This window comes from Lolium perenne, chromosome 2 (genome assembly GCF_019359855.2).
Source record: "Lolium perenne isolate Kyuss_39 chromosome 2, Kyuss_2.0, whole genome shotgun sequence".
NCBI lineage: Eukaryota > Viridiplantae > Streptophyta > Magnoliopsida > Poales > Poaceae > Lolium > Lolium perenne.
Window position 1 is genome coordinate 47,255,814 of NC_067245.2, and position 17,516 is coordinate 47,273,329.

General features: G+C 47.5%; 1 protein-coding gene and 1 long non-coding RNA gene across 2 annotated transcripts in view; one reads left to right on the plus strand and one right to left on the minus strand.

Moving 5' to 3' along the window:
• Positions 1-434: 434 nt before the first annotated feature.
• The window catches only part of LOC139835472 (uncharacterized), a 130,443-nt gene continuing 113,361 nt past the window's right edge, over positions 435-17,516 (plus strand). The window contains exon 1 of the mRNA XM_071825327.1: positions 435-1,458. Coding sequence (XP_071681428.1) covers positions 435-1,458 — 1,024 coding nt within the window. The remainder of the gene's footprint in view (positions 1,459-17,516) is intronic.
• Positions 10,296-14,040, minus strand: LOC127332019 (uncharacterized). Its single transcript, XR_007870151.2, has 6 exons — positions 13,785-14,040; positions 13,599-13,695; positions 13,357-13,433; positions 12,397-12,470; positions 12,116-12,227; positions 10,296-10,361 (listed from the first exon to the last, which is right to left on the minus strand). It is a non-coding gene; the product is annotated as an uncharacterized lncRNA (long non-coding RNA).

Below are 17,516 nucleotides of genomic sequence, written 5' to 3' on the forward strand. Positions count from 1 at the left end.
AAACTGAGCACTGCTCATCTCTCTCTCCCTTCTCCTCCGATGAACTAGCTAGTTCATCAGGATTCCATCCTCCCGACGCGACGTCGGGGTTTGCATCTGATCGAATTGTCTATTTCTGTATCCTGTGAGAGATCGATTGTTACATATGGTATCAGAGCAGTCGTCTTGCGACCCGCATCCACTCCAAATCCCCAGAAAATTCCCCCACAAAAAAATTCCGAGCAGTTTGGGCCCGATTTGGCTTAGATCTGGGAACTCTGGTCATCCACGAACCAGACATCAGCGACGATTGAGGCGGCGTTGGCGGCGATAGTGGATTCACGACGGAAGAGCGGTTGCTCACAGAATTGTGCGCTACGGGGGGCGGGTGCGGTCGGCGGCAGTTGACCCTTGCTCCAGGTGCGGCGGTGTGGAGGCAAGCAAGCCCAGCAACCATGGAGAAGGACCTCGCTGAGCTCAAGACCCAGGGAGCTCTCGTGGCGGAATCACTCAAGGCCATGAACGAGACCCTTCATGGCTTGTCGGCGTGGATGCCGCAAGTGGAGACCTCAATCACGACCGTCCAAAAGTCCATCGACGCGGTGGCGAGCCGTGTCACAGCACTGGAGGCGGTGCGATCTCCTGATGATGATCAAACGCCTCGGCCCGACGGGCACCGCCAGCGAAACAACACCCAGGGTCCTGATTCGGATGCCATTCGTGCACCGTTTCACACCCTGGTCAAGGGTACGAAAAAATTTCCCCACACTCATGCCCATTTTGAAATGGGTGAAAAATCTGGAAAGGATTGTCACCTTGATGACAGTAGCTACACTAATCATTCTATACATAGAGATAGGAATTACTCTCGCATGCCAAAAACTGATTTCCCCCGTTTTGATGGTGAGAACCCAAAATGGTGGAAAACGGTTTGTGAGAAATACTTTAACACTTATGAGGTAGACAGGCATTCATGGGCTAGTTTTGCCACCATGCATTTCCATGGTAATGCTGCTTTATGGCTCACAAACTATGAGGAAGTAAATGAAATAGAAACCTGGGAAGGACTTGTCGTAGCTGTGCATACTAAATTTGGGAAAAACAACCATATCAAGCATTTAGAAGCTTTAGAGAGGTGGAAACAGAAAGGTACAGTAGAGGCATACTATCAAGGTTTTGAGAGTCTTAGACACAAAGTGCTGTTGCATAATAAACATTACGATGAAGCTTTTTTTGTTACCAAGTTTGTAGTTGGTTTAAAAATGGAAATTCAAAAAGCAATTCGTTTACACTGCCCAAGAACGGTTGATGCTGCGTTATCTCTTGCTGAAACACAGGAGGAAATGCTGGAAGAAGCAAAACAATTACCTCAGCCAAGGTACAGGCAAGATTACTCACAAGGCAAGAGTTCCTTCAGAAGTGGGTACGCGAACAGAGGCATATTGTCCCAGCCAGCTGATGAGCAAAAAAAGGTGGAAGAGAAATGTCGTCGTGGTGAACAGACAGATGCCATAGGATGGCTTAAGTTGGGGCCGAATGGGCGCTAGAGGATTCGGGGGAGGGTTTTTGATTAGATTGGATGAACTTCCGGGTGCTTTCCTCAAGAACTTGGCCTAGGCCAGAGGTAGAAGAAGAGAGACACAAGGAAGAACTCTGCTCTAGATCTCTTTCTTCATTGATCTCGACAGGTTACAGGTTTGTGCATACAAGGTTCGTACATACACGCATATCATGCCCGCGATGGGGAGCGCCCCCTCTCCTTATATAGGGGAGAGGGTGGCTTACAGGGGAAGAAACCCTAATGGCATTTTTGAATAGACAAACTACTTTACAAAGTTACTTTAATCATAGGTGACGCCGGTATCTTCTTTAATCAGGGAGGCTGACGTCCTCCGGTTGCTTTTGGTGTCACCTTCCTCTTTGGCGTCAGGGCTTCGTTTAAAGCTACTTTGCTTAGGTCATCCTTGTCCTCTAGCTCTTGAGAGAATCTTTGACCAGTCCTGCCGACGTGCTACAGTGCACCTCTTACCGGCAGTCCGGTGTCTTCTTAGCTCATACCGGTATGCCTCTCTTTGGGATACCGGTAAGATTTACTTGGCCCAAAAGCTTATCCGGAATGAACTTCAAACCGGTATCTTGATGGCTCAAACCATCCGGTTTGGCATGCCTTTGGTATACCGGGGGTCATACCCCCAACATTAGTCCCCGAAGCTGGTATAGTCCGGTGGATCTCATCCGACGGGCCATAGCAGGTTCCCATCTCACAAGGTACCGGTTTAGTCATTCCGGCACCCTGCTCTTCTCTTCCGGCATCTCTGCCTTAGTTTCTTTCTATTACCTTCCGGATCCTTCCGGATCCTTCCGGAACCTATGACATTAAACTCCTCCTCGGTGAAGTCGAGAATTTCTCGGGTACAGTGCCTGTCAGAGACATGCGCACTGTATCTGACGCGCCAGTGCCAGAGGTCACTTCCCTTCGGCTTCTGCACCAGCATTTATGGCGCCGCACCGGATCCCCGCTGCCGTTCCGGATCCGTGCGGCCTCCCTGTGGCATTTTGTTTTCCGCGCGTGTATTTTCGCGCCACGTGGAGGCCCACGGACTGAACCGCCGCGACCCAGCGGTTGCCGGTCCACTACTTCCTCTTCCTATTTAAGGGGAGTGCGGTTCCACTTCATCTTCTTCTCCGCATTCGCAACTCCCTCGCGCACTTAGAGCTCTCAGCCCTATTGCGCCCTCGCTGCCGCCGTTCGTCGCCAGAGCTCCGCCGCCCGGTGAACTTTCGCCGCGACTCCGCCAAGCTTCTCCGAGCCTCGCCGCGCAGCGATTCACCGCTGCACGTCTGCTGCCGCCGCACCGTACGTTCTCCGGCGACTTCTTCCCCTCTTCCTCGCCGGACCTCATCGGCGACTGCAGGTTCGTGCTTCTCCGGCGACCATCTTCAGTGTTTCGCGCCGCCCCAGGTTAGCCTCAATGCTTCTTTGCCCTCTTCTCTCTCGTCTTCCAGATCTTGGGCCGGTAGAGTATTTACCCTTTCTTTTCTTTTGCTTTTTCTCTTACTCGTAGATCTTCGCGCAAGGGTAGATCTTGGGAAATCAGTTTTTGGGTAGAATCCGGCGTCTCTCAGATCCGTATGTCTAGCGAGGATCGTCTTTCCGAATCCTCCTCCGGTAGCCACCAAAGTGAAGCTTCCGACGGACTCTCAGCTGAGCTTGCCCGGATGGAAACCGATACCGGAAGAGGTCAAGAGGCCGGCAGCTCTAGCCAAGCATCCGGAGTAGATCTATCCGGTGTCACGCGTGGGGCCTGGAAGGGCTCTGACGTGACACAGCACGAAATCGACTGGCTGTACCGGTCTAGAAGGATACCGGAAGGAGTATCCTGCCGGCTTCCGCGCGACGAGATCGAACCGGTACTTGAACCCGGTGAGTTCGTCGTTTTCCTTGCTCACTTCGAGCGCGGCTTCGGTCTTCCTGCTTCTGATTTCTTTCGACGATTTATGGATTTTTAGCAACTCCAGCCTCACCACCTTCCTAGCAATGCCATCTTCTATCTCTCTTGCTACGTTTCTTTCATGGAGGGCTACATCAGCCTCCGTCCCACTCGCGAGACTTTTGCTCGCTTCTTTTCTCTTCGGATCAATTCCATCCAGGGAAAGGACATTCCTAAGCCCAAACCCCCCGTTCAATGCGGGTCTTGTATCATCGGCTCCCGTCAAGGGAGCCCCTTTTTTAAATACTCCGGTTTCGAGTCGTGCCGGGCATGGCAACAGACCTTTTTCTACGTGAAGAACACCGGCACCCCAGATCTTATCAATCTTCCGGCTTTCAATCCGGGAGTGCCTACGAAGGTCAATTGGGGCTATAATCCTGGGACCAATCATATAGAGACGAACCGGATTATACGCTTCATGGAGAAGCTGATGAAGGAGACAGACATCTGCTCTGACGACATCATCTGCACCTTCATCTCTCACCGGGTGCTTCCCCTCAAGCGCCGGGTGCATAAAATAAGCGAAATGTACGGCCCTGGCGATCCCACCAAGATCACTGGCCTCCCTCTAAGCAAAGAGGATGTAGTTCTTAAGGCTAGGCAGATCTGCCAAACCGCCATGCCGATGGACTGGGAGTGGGGCTTCCTGCCTCTTAGCTCCACCAACCCTCCAACAGATGAAGTAAGAGATTATGCAATCCGGGTTGTTTTCCGGTAGCTTTTTGATGTAAGACTAACTGTCTTTTTACTCCTTTCCAGGCAAAACATCGCTTCCCCCGCATCGTGGCGGAGCAGCGAGGCCCTTGCCGGAAGCGGCCTCTGGATATGGTGGATCCGGATCCTTACATCCATTGGACCGACCTCAAGATGGGCCGCACCCACACTCCACGCCCCGGTAACTTCTCATCTGAAGCTTCCGATTCCGGCGATGACGATGTCACTATCTTTGAGGTATTTTAATTTTTCAGCTCCTCATATGTTTCCTTGTTGCAGATGCTCCCTCAGCCAGTGCCAACCCACAAGTTGTGGAGCGCGCTGTGCCGCTTCAGGCCGAGGTTGGCGATGAGTTCCTGGAGAGACTCACCTCCCAGGATAAGAAGAAGAAGGCGCCGGCATCTGAAGCCAGCCCCAGCGAGGCTCCTCCCACCAAGCGCCCCAAGCAAGAAGTTGTCGGCGGGAAGACGGTCTCCACGAAGCGGTACAAGAAGCGGCAGATGCCGGTCGCTTCCGGGTAAGTTTTTGTCTCTCTGTTTGCTTTGTTTTTGCAAAGTTTTTCCTTCCGTTTGCTTTTCTGAATCTTTCTTCTTTCTATCTTTTTTATCCCTGCGCTCAAGCTCTCCAAGAGCACCGAGGGAACCGCAAGGACCTCACCTCCTCCTCACTCAAGCCCGGTACCATCTGGTACCGGCAACTCTTCTGCCTCCCCTCTGGGAGGCACTTCAAGTGCGGGGCGCGCGGCCCCTACATCTCCAGATCACCGCGCGGAGGAGGAAAACATCTCCCCTCCAGAGAAAGAAGATACCGGCGCCAGCACCATCGGCGCCAACACCGAAGATGCCGGGGGGATGGAGCCTTTGGCTCCTACTGCCCCGAAGAAAAAGAAGAAGAAGGACACTAGCTCCTCTCCCTCCAAGTCTGCGCCGGACTCCTCCGCGCCTCCCCCAGAAGCTTCCATCGTCGAGCCAGCTGGGGCCAACCCAACGCCGCCAAGCAAAGGACCCAGCGCGGCTGAGCTCATGCCGCCTCCACGCCAAAGACCCGCTGCTGCCATGCCTACGGCTTCGGGGGGTATCAGGTTCTCTAAGCCTCAAGCTGCCGCGGTGACCTCCGCGACCAGCTCCGGCCCGCAGTCCTTGGCGCTGCACGCCGGTCGCGCCACCATCGTGGTCGGGGAAACGGCTCCAGCTTCGCTGGGCCGGATTACCGAGCTTACGCGCGGAGGAGCTGAGCTAGGGAACCTTCTTGATTATGCTGAAAAGTGGAATCGGGCGGATGAGTCCCCAGCGACGCGCGGCTTGGGGAAAGATAAGCTGCCGCTGGTCGATCCTTCCAGCCCCCGGAGCACCGGACAGCACTTTAGCCGGCTTCGGCGCGCTGTCAAGGAGTTCGACAACGCGTGGCATGATGCCAACATCAACGTTGTGGTAAGTTGAATTCTTGCCGGTTTTCATTCCTTAAAGATTATGTATATCTTCCCAGTCCCCGAGTTTCGGGTTGAGAGCGTAGCTCTAAGCGCGAAACTTCCTTAAAAATTTCCAAAACCGGCATCTTCTTATAGTCATTTTCCCTTGAACAGAGCACGGCGGACGCCCGGAAGCGCCTCTTTGAGGAGCTACTGTGGGAGCACCGGGATCTTTCTGAAGTGCACAACAAGTGCCAAGGTGAGTTTCCGTGCTCCCGGCATCTTCTTACCGGATGCCTTTTCTCTTTTAGTACTTATAATTTTTTTTGCGTACCAGCTATCCCGGAAGCTTCCATCGAAGCCCTCAAGACTCAGCTCGCTGCACTCCAAGGTATTTTTCTTTTCCGGTTAACTTGCTTTTCTGCATCCTACCGGTTATTTTTTGCTAACATGTCTTTTTTCCGGACTTCAGCTGAAAAGGAGCAGCTCACCACCGCGCATCGCGAGGTGAAAGAGCAGGCCATTCAAGCTGGGCTCCGACACGCGCGCGAGCTCGAGGATGCCCAGACAGCGGCTGAAGCCAAGCTTGCTGAGTCGCTGGAGGAGTATACCAACAACACCGCGGTGCTGCGGACAGAGCTGGAGGAGGAGAGCAAGGCGCGGAAAGCGGCCGAGGATCAGGTCGCTCTCCTAACTGGGGAGCAAAAAGAGTATGACCAGCTGGTCATGCAAACCGACGCGCTCGCCCTCAGTAAGTTTTTCTTCTTTCTTTTCCGGCTTTTGCTTATAAGCTTATATCTTTCGGTAGCATTTCCTTATCTTTTTCCTTTGTGTTGCAGGGCTCTTTCCGGATTCGCAGGTGCATGCGCAGAAGAAAGTGGCAGATCGCTGGGTTGCGCAGCAGTTCAAGAACCTGACTGCGCCCTGGGATCCTTATGATCACATGGTCGCGCTCTCAGCCCGGGTCCAGCACATGCGCGCGGTGGACCGGCATCTTGCCGATCTGCCCGACGTGGCGATCCAGCTCTTCAAGGTCCTGTGGCCCGGGGAAGAGATGCCGGCGAACCTGACGCTCACCTCCGAGCGCCTGAAAGGTGCCGGACTGAGGATCCGCGAATGGCAGTGCTCGGCGGCTCGTGTCGGAGCGGATGCGGCGCTACGCATCGCCTGCTCCTGGTATGAGGACTTGGACTTGGACGCCCTCCACAGCTTGCGCGAAGATGCTCCCACCGACAAGGATCCGGTCCTCACCGCGAAGCGGAAGGACCGTGCCTACCGAATTGCAGAGTACGCCCCGGTCCGCACCTTCATCCCCCCACCTCCTGACGTCCAGGACTTCCTTAGCGACGAAGAAGGAGAGGACAAGGAAGATGAGGATGCCGGAGAGGACGATGCTCTCCCGGAAGCTGGTGATGCGCCTTCGGAAGCTCCAGAGGCCGGTGCTGCTCCTCCTGAAGCTCCTGCTGCTTGAATGCTTTTATCCTGTATTTGCTGTATCTGATGCTCGAGAAAACAATGTTCGTTAAATTCTACCCCGGTATGCCGGGGTCTATGATGTAAGATATAACTTAGCCGTTCTTTTGGCTGTGCTACCATATTATCTGCCGGTATGTTATACCGGTAGCTTATTAATTTATGTTTGTCTGTTGACTTAGCATTTTGCTCATTGTTTGCTTTGATCTTGTACCGCAAAGATTCCGGAATTGTTTCCGCATCCAATCCGATGCACACTTGGCTCTTTTGCTTTGGCTCTGCCTACCTCTTTTGGGTGTTTTGGCGTATGAGGCACAAAGTTCTTTTGCCAAGCAAGCAGTTTCTTGAACTTAGAAATAACTCGAAATTTTCACAAAAAACCGGTATAACCGGGGTTAGTTAAATTTTTCCGGATTGTTCGTTCCCACTCTCTCTTTTCGTAGTTCACGTGCGTAATTCCTACCGGTTTATCTTGCTTGCCATGAAGCCGGGTTGCGGACAGCAGCAGAGTCGAAGACTCCGGTAGGTTTAGCACGTTACTAAACCGGAAAGAAAAAAATGTTCAACAAGCAACTGGTAAACTGAAAAAAATAAACATACTGCATGCAACTCTAGTAGGGGTAGTCCCCGAGATTCATTCGAGGTTCCGAAATCTTTTATTCATAGCAAATAAGGTACAAAAAGGAACTTCTTACACCACAACTTCATGAGTAGAACGGACGCAACAGAGCTATGTTCCATGGACGCTTGGTCTCATCTCCAGATCTGTCCGCCTTTCCCTCCTTCCATTCCTGTGCATCGATTAGATAATAGGCATCATTGTGGAGAGCTTTGCTCACAATGAAAGGTCCCTCCCATGGGGGTGAAAGCTTATGCCGGCCCTCAGTGCGTTGCACTAGGCGCAACACCAGATCTCCTTCCCGGAAAACCCTCGGGTTAACCTTCCGGCTATGAAAGCGTCTTAGGCTTTGCTGATAAATGGCTGTCCTTGCCAACGCCAGCTCTCTTGCTTCTTCCAGCAAGTCCACATCGTTTTCTCGGGCCTCTTTTACCTCTTGTTCGGTATAGAGTTGCACCCTTGGTGAGTCATGGAGAATGTCGGTTGGTATGACCGCTTCTGCTCCGTAAACCATAAAGAATGGAGTGTATCCGGTAGACCGGTTTGGAGTCGTTCTTATGCTCCACAGCACTGATGGTAGCTCCTCGAGCCAACATCCCGGTGTCTTTTCGAGTGGTTCAATGAGCCTTGGTTTTATACCGGAGAGCACCAGTGCATTTGTCCTTTCCACTTGGCCATTGCCTTGTGGGTGTGCCACTGAGCACAAATCCAACCGGATGTTGTTATCCTCACAGAATCGCTTGAACTCACCTTGGGCAAAGTTTGAGCCATTGTCAGTGATGATACTATGCAGGTATCCATACCGCAGGATGACATCCTTTAGGAATTTCACCGCTGTGTGCCCATCACACTTTGCAATAGGTTTTACTTCCAGCCATTTGGTGAATTTATCCACCATTACCAAGATGTGGGTCATGTTTCCCCTTGCAGTTTTGAATGGGCCAACCATGTCAAGGCACCAAACAGCAAATGGCCAAGTTAACGGTATAGTTTTCAAGCCGGATGCTGGGGTATGATTTTGTTTGGCGTACCTCTGGCAACCATTGCATTTTCTTACCAAATCCTCAGCATTTTCCAAGGCAGTGGGCCAGTAGAACCCATGCCGGAATACTTTTGCCACCAGCGCCCTTGATGAAGCGTGATGCCCACACTCTCCTTGGTGGATTTCCCTAAGCATCTCTTTTCCCTCTTCCGGTTCCACACATCTTTGAAGGACACCGGTAACACTTCTTTTCTACACCTCGCCATTGATGAAGGTGTATGCTCTGGCTCTCCGCTGGATCCTTCTTGACTCAGTTTCGTCAACCGGCAAGGTGCCGTTGATCAGGAATTCCTTAATAGGTTTAACCCAAGATGGTGCTTCTCTAACCACAAACACCGGCACGTCTATCTCCATGCTATCCACCATCATTGTTTCTTCCGGTATAGGCTCCGCAGTCCCCGGGTTTACCGGAGCAGTCCCCGAGTGTACCGGTATAGTCCCCGGGTTTCCTTCATCAATATCCATTGGCACTACATGTGATTCCGGTACGAAAATTGATTCTGATTCCGGACTTGGCTTGATCGATGGAACTCTTAAGTGCGCCAAGGCTATTCCGGGAGGAATTTCTTGCCTAGATGAGCCTAGCTTGGATAAAGCATCCGCGGCTTCATTCTCAGCCCGCGGCACATGGTGAAATTCACACCCTTCGAAGAAGCCGACAATCTTTTGCACATGAAACCGGTACGAGGCCATGTTAGCATCTTTTGCATCCCAATCCTCGGAACATTGTTGCACCACAAGATCTGAATCGCCGTAGCAAATGATCCGGTGTGCACCGATTTCTTTTGCGACCTTGAGCCCATGGATAAGAGCCTCATACTCAGCGACATTGTTTGATGCCCTGAAATGCACTTGCAAAACATACCGGAGATGATCTCCCTTTGGTGAGGTGAGTACCACACCGGCACCTAGACCCTCTTTTAGCTTGGATCCGTCGAAGTGCATCTTCCAGTATTCTATTTTATGTTCCGGCGGCTTGTACTGCATTTCCGCCCAATCAACCAGGAAATCAGCCAAGGCTTGTGATTTTATGGCATCTCTTCTTCGTATACCGGCACGTATGGTGACAATTGAATTGCCCATTTTGCAATCCTGCCGATGGCATCTTTGTTGCCCATGATATCTGAAATGGGTGCTTCACTTACCACTTTCATGGGGTGCTCCTCGAAATAGTGCTTAAGCTTGGTGGCGGCCATGAACACACCATAGGTCATCTTTTGAAAGTGGGGGTAGTTTTGTTTTGAGAGGGAGAGCACCTCGCTCAAGTAGTATACCGGCCTCTGCACGATTTTTTCTTCTTCCTCTCTGTGGGGAACGCGGACTAGCTGTCCGAAATTCCCTGTTATGTATACAGTTCACGATCCCATGATCAGTGCGCCGTGAACACATAACCGAACTGATATCAAATTACACCATCCATTACAAAGCGGAATAAGAAAATTACAACATGGTCACATGACCAATACTTACATAATAGCCTCGAAGGGCTGAACTAAAACATCAGAGTAGCATCATCACTTCAGCAGCGCAGTACCCAAGTCATCTGCCATAACCCTACGAACAGGCGGCGGGAAGACGTTCCTAGCTCGCATAGACGTCGTCAACTCCTTCTTCATCTGTCGAACTCCTTCAAGTCTGGCCAAGTAAATAGCCAGGGACAAAGCCGTGAGTACATTTGGAATTGTACTCGCAAACCATCAAGAAGGTGATAAAAATTCTAACTAGAGAAGACAAGAGAGGAAAAATAGTTTCTCTCGTGGATGTAGCATGTGGAAGAGAAATAGTTTCTCTTGTGGATATAGCATGTGGAAGAGAAATAGTTTCTCTTGTGGATATAGCATCCCGGCATCTCGAGTGATGGGGACACTAAGGGAGTCCTATGACATCTCTATACCTTTGTTAAAGAAGAGGTAGCATACCGCCATCTCAATTGATGGGGATACTAGGGAAGTCCTATGACATCTCTATATCTTTGTTGAAGAAGATACTTCAAAAGATAAACTATGACATCTCTATATCTTTATTGGAGAAGAGTCCCTCTACATGAAACACTAGGAAGGGTCACCCAATTTTGTTTCATTTTCCTCGACCATCTCCATATGGTCGGCACCCTTTCCGTACCCTTCCGGTACATCCAACACACATATTTCCTTTGGAAATCATTTTCTAAACCAAAACTCGACACAGCTCGGTAACGGCCATCCCAACCGTCCATGACCGCGGACGCGGCTATTCGAATAGATTTTACTCTGCAGAGTTTGCACACTTTCCCCACCTCTATCCGGATACCTATCGTGTGGGCATCATCCCCGCATAACAACATATGCCACGACGGATACCCGAACATAGCCTTTCGCCCATTCGACTTAGCAAGAGGTCCTACCCTATGGAGTATGTACCTCCCCGGCACCGTGGCAGCTCACCTCCTCTTGAGCGTGGCTCCACCGCCAAGCCAGGAGACCCATAGTGTCTTCCGGACGGGTCAGCCCTGAAGGCCTCCCGTTATACTATTGTCCCAACCATGACAACCCGGACTCGGGGGTAACCGTACCCTTGTATAGTTGTGCGGTGCCTCATGCTAAGAAGAACAAACGTCAAACTAAGCTCCGTGCCCACGTTGGAGTAGTTGTGGTTGCGCGGGTTAATTGTTCCGGGCGAATACAAAGAACCATGTGTCGTTTTTCTCAAAAACCCAAGTCACACCCACACTTTCCTCTTTCCAACCATCTTTGTCAAGATCCTTTTCTTTCATATAAACCATACGCTTGGGTAAGGTTGCCCCACCCAAGGTTTTCATAAACATTTACAACAAGGTAAACCTTGAGGGGTTCCCAACCTATAGTTTCATGAGTTGAACTAGTATTGCACTACGGCCGAGATGAGAGTTATCCCGGCATAGATGAGGTATAAAGGGGTAGTGGAGTGGATCATACTTGCTCAAGGTAAGCATGTATTATGACAACACAAGGAGGAATATACTCTCAGATTTGTGATGCTAACTACACAACTTAGATAGTGGAGTGTCACTATCCAACATATTCTCCAAGATGGTACACGGCATACTCCTCTCAAGTTAAGAATACACCAAGATCATGACATTGATACCTCTATACTACAAAAGGGGTGGGTGTGGTGTAAGTTACTATCTTGAGATGGAACATGCTCAAGTTGAGCATACAAGATAACCAAGTGGAATAGCACGACCATGTTACCATGCATCCCATAACACAAGGACAAACAGTGGAGCATCACCACTAGGGAGTACCCCACTTGCAATCACACATAGATGACATAAATAGAGATAATAACACACATAGAATGAAGGTGCTTTGAACATCAACAAATGACATCCAACTAGACACCAGATCAGAGATCAAAAGATGGCTTGCCTTGGCTTATTTGTCCCTGGACTTCTTCAACTTCATCAATATAAGAATCCCGTCAATATAAATAAAATCCTTGTCCGAACCACTTCTTCTTCTTCTCCGGAATCGTTCGCATCTATCGTCGGAAAATATAAAAGGAACACAATCAATCGCATTGCACTAATCATAACAAGCATGCAACATTCAACAATCAACAAGCAATAGCTAACCACCTTACTACGGGCTAACATACAAAGAACTTATAGATACTACAAAGCAACTAAAAGAGAACCCATTTTATTTACCTAGTAAAGGTATGAGAGTATCATAACTTAGCAATTGCCTCTCTCGGTATCACCATGGCACAACTAAGTATCCCCTGGTAGATAACATCATAAAGAGGACAAGTGCATTAGTTGAGCATTACAAACATTCATATTATTTTTTTGAAGCATTTTTGGAAAAGCGGGAAATCATTCTCTCTATTTTGTAAAGCTTACACAACACTACACAAGAATAGGAAGTAAATGATATGCCACACCATTTGAAGACTTAAGCCAAACAATAGAACTAAGGTTAAGTTGCAGAGGTTTTGTTTTGCAAGAATAAAACATTGGTTGACCAATTTTTAAATAAAAGAGTGGGCAAAGGTTTAAAAATAAACCAAAGAGTTTTGGTTCAACAATCCATGTCACACATACACATTAGTAACAGTAAGAAATATGCATGAACAGAGACTAACACTATTTTTCCTAGATGGCCAGTACTAATACAAGACTAACCCAATTGGATTCACTCAAAAATATTGAACCTACAAATTTAGGAATTTGTTTGAATCTGGCTGTACAGAAAACAAGATCTGTAAGCCATAAATCGTAGAAAAATCCTAAAAATATGAGACCACTGGCATTTGAAAGATACTTAAACAGAGATGCATACACAATTGGATTTGGGTTCAAATAGTTTCTGAAACTCTCACAAATGGATTAACAAGGTTACTGTATGTCTTTACCATTTTCTTTACAACTGGATTTTCATAATAGATAAATGTTTGAAACTTGTTGGAGATGATTAAGAAAACATACAGCAGTCCTACAAAGTTGGAATCACTCAATTAGGTTCAAAGATGGATTTTTGGTGATTTAAAAACAAACAGCCATGTCTGCAGAACACACAGAACAAGTTTAATTCACCACAAATCGTACATGATTCATAAAAATATGAGGTCAGTTGCATCTGAAAGGTATTGAAAAGGTGGTTCTTACCCAGTTTGTTTCATTCAAAAATTCGTTCCCAAGCTCCTGATTTAATTCGACAAAGTCAGATCTGACCAGATCTTGATCTATGAACCATTTCAGTTTCAGGAGGTCTATCGAAGTGAAACCACCGCCAAAATGAAGGTATTGAAGAGGCCTTTCACCTACAGTTAAGTTTGCTCAAAAAGGTTTTGTAAAACGGAACAAATATAACAAACAGTGAATCTGCATGTTTACAGAACTTTATTTACCACGGACAATCCGTAACGAATTTGAGGATGAGACCAACGCCAAGTTGTAGATCTTTTCCGTATCTATCTGCGGAACTTTGAATCACTCGATTTGGATCTGCGCACGAGATTTGGTGGATTTTACAAATTCGTACCAGAATCTGAAACAGCAAGATAGCAGAAATTACTGCAAGGATTTGGACGAACTTTGCTCAAGAACTTCAGATCTGAGGATAGCTCAAGCTTCTCCATGCTTAGACCAACATGCACCTGCATCAAGATCCAATCTTAGCAATGGAAGAAGAAGAAGAGGAGAGAAATCCATCTAGGGTTGGGGAGAAGAAGGAGAGGGATGCTCTCATGGTGAGGGGAAGCTTGAGGGAGGAGGGGAGCTTCATCTTGGTGAATCTTCATGGCCATGGCCGGCCATGTGAGCAAGGGGGAGCAGCAGCTTGTGGAGAAGAGGTAGGAGAGGGATGGGAGTGAGTGGAGGAAGGAGTGGGGAGTGAAAAATGAGAGCAAAGGGAGGTGGAGTGGCCGGCCAAGTGAGCTTTATAGAGGGAGAGAGTGGTGGCTGCCTCCTTTTTGATTGGCTAGGATGGGTGGCTGCCCATTTAATTGTTGGGGTAGTTGGGAGGCAAGGCTTGCAAGAGAAGAAAATGGAGATGAAGAAATTTCAGCTCATGCATGCCAAGAGCTTGGCATGGCCGGCTACTTGTTGACATTACAAGTGGGCAAGCAAGGTGCAATGCCACTTCATGAGTGTCGACCAATGTTGAGTGTTGGGAGGTTTAGCTAAAAATGGTTTGATGATGTATTAAAATTTGGGAGATAAGTGATAATAGACATTGGTGCCTATGTGGGAGAATAAAACACTTAGATCAAGTGATCAACTTGGCCAAAAGATGATGGTGGTGATGGTGGTTTAGACAATTGTAGAGCAATGCTAAGAGAGATGGTGAGTGAAATAACCATACTCACAAGGATGAATATGGTGGCATAAGCCATCAACATGAGGTCAAGATGATGATGGTAAACCATACAAGAGTGAGATGTGATGAATGAATAGAAGTTGTTAATTAGATCTGGAACTTTACAGAGGTGGGTCTCCACCACTATGAGAGTTGATCAAAATGTTGGATAGGGTTTATATTGAACTTTCCTTTGAAAACATTTTGAAAGAGATCCAATGATTTTTAAAACAAAATGGGTCTACTTGCATAATAATGCCAAATAGATTTTTCCCTTGTGTTATCAAAAGGTGCAAGGATGGCACATGTACCAAAACCATGCACTTAAAAGAAGGAAGAAAATCAAATGCCTTTATAGAAAGTCTTTTTGGGTTGAAGGGAATGGGATGATACAAAATACCATCCACAATCTCTCTTGTTATTTGAAGAAAACATTTAAGGAGTTTTAATAACAAGGAGTGATTTTTTTTGTGGCTAAAACCAGGGAAGAAAAACAATAGGGTTTTTGAGAAAGAAAACTAATTTAGGAAGGAGTGTTCTCAAGGGTAGATGGTGGCTACAAAATGTACCCATCATACCTACTCTTGGTTTTGTGGATATTAAAATTGGATTAAATAAACACAAGAGGTAAAAGAGGAAGAAGTGATCTGGTGCTGAAACATTGGATAGGATACCAGATCAAGTGATTATAAGAGTTGCAAGTGGAGGATGTGACATGTAAGATGTGGAAGTTGTAGAGGGTGTTGTATAGAAGAGATCCATGCACTGAGGTCACCAAAAACAGTTGTGGGTGCTAAGAGATCAACTGCCAAAGTTGGAATCTTTTAAGTAGGCACACTCATGTTGCCATCAGGAGGGAGGTTTGATGTAGTAAAAAGAAAAACAATTCTTCCTAAGCCACACATGTGTTTTATTTAGTGAGTTGCTTGTTTAACCACTAGAGGTGTTGTTATTAAGGGTAGCTCAAAACAAAACTCAAAAAGCAAATCAAGACAATTTATCTACCAACAGATCAAGGCAATTCATCATAACAAACAGATCAAGGCAATTCATGTTAATTAGTCTATAGAAAAAGTTTTTGTTCCCCCTAATTTTTGCACTTTGGATAATTAAACAAGCTTGCAAAAAGTTGGGGTGTTACAGATCTTCCACCCTTAAAATAATCTCGTCCCGAGATTACTAAGCATAGAACTAGAGGGGTTGTAAAGTTTAACTAAAGTTAGACTCCATTCTTTTGTAGATGTGCCATTTTTTGAGAAGGTCGTTGCTTCATCTTCTGGGAGACATGATGGAATCCTGCCGATGGTGAGCTTCATGAAGAGGTTGAATACTCCAAGCAGGTGTTAGAGTCCACGATTCAAGGAGAGTTAGCACACTCCAGCGGTGCTTTAGCAGGGTTGAAAACTTTTTAGAGTTAACTTTAAATTTTAGTGGAAGACGAAGTCTTCCACCCTTAAAATTGTTCATAGGGGGGTTTAAAAACTCTAAGCTTCGGCCAAGGGTCTTGTCAGTGCTTTCGAAGAAGTGATCTTTCTCTCGTCTTGAGTTGAAGCATCTTCAGGGAGCGAGGTGCAGTCCACAGCTTCAAGGGAAGTTAGTGCATCCCAAATTCCCAACGGTGTTTTAGAAAGGTTTAAATTTTTAGGGTCAACTCCAATTTTTAGTGGAAGACGAAGTCTTCCACCCTTAGGATTTTTCATCGGGTTTCGGAAAAACTCAGAGCTTCTGCCTTGTAGTCCTGTCTGGGCTTCTGAAGAAGTCGTCGATCTTCCGTATTCAGTTGAAGAATCTTCAGGAGACGATGTGTAGTCCACGACTTCAAGAGGCACTCACGGTGTTTATTAGACCATATAACGCGCGGTAAGTTAGTAAGTCGATGAAACGCCTGGTTGGTCTCCATATGAAGCAGCAACGAAGGCCGTCGAAGACAATCTTCAGCTTGAGGGTCAGTGTTGACTTATACCACTTAAGAAGTGAAGTAGGTAAAATACACCTAATCTTGAGTCTTGAGGTATCTTCATGAGCTTCACTTGATGAGGAACAGATGAACCATGTGATGTAACTTGGGTCTAACGCTATTGTTCTCTCAGTTTGTTAGACGGTGTGTTAGAGGGTGGTTTCAAAAAGATATCCTTGAGGTTAGCGCGATTATACTCCAAGGTTAGACAAAGTTAGTATGCATGTCTTCTTGCAGAGGTGCAGTCACTCTTGAAGGTAGGGTCTTCTGTCTTCTCGGCTTAGTAGAGATGCTTCAGCTGATCTTGAAAGTAGTTGGCGTAGATAGGGGTCTGGTCAGTTTCTCTGACGGTTGAGAATCGATGGTTAACAGGGTTAACTTATCCATTTAGCTAGCAGTAAGCATTTTATCGGCGAGGTAGATGACTGTGAAAACGTCTTAGAGGGGCTTCCTACGCTGGTTTATCACACCAAGAGTGTTTTTCAGACCTAAAGACCAAGACAATCAAACACACAACAAACAAATAAAAACACTCAAGACAACACACTTAGGGAACTACAAGCAATCATCAAACCAGACATGGTAACACAAGTACCCATGGATGACTAATACGCGGGGGTAGCTCAATCAAAGCGATTGAGTTTTGTCCTATCCATCCTATAGGTTTGGGCTGGTCACATATGTCGCAGTCTTCAGCTTGTTGACATCGTCTTCAACAAGGATTCTTGAAGCAGAGAGTGGTGATGTGGCCTGGTGTTGAGTCGTCGAGGTTGAGGTAGAGGCTAAAACTGTGTAGTCTTCTTGCTCAACATCCCGGGGACGTGGGGTCTTCGAAGGGGTAGTTGTGTAGGTACTCTCAAAGTCGGCATCTTCTGGTGGCTGGCCTAAAAATTACTAGTCAAAAACTGAGGACTTGATCCCTGACGACTGCAAAAAGTGCAAGTCCACGGAGGAACAAGGTCAGATCTTTGACATACTTTGGTGACAACCAAAGACATGATATTATCATTC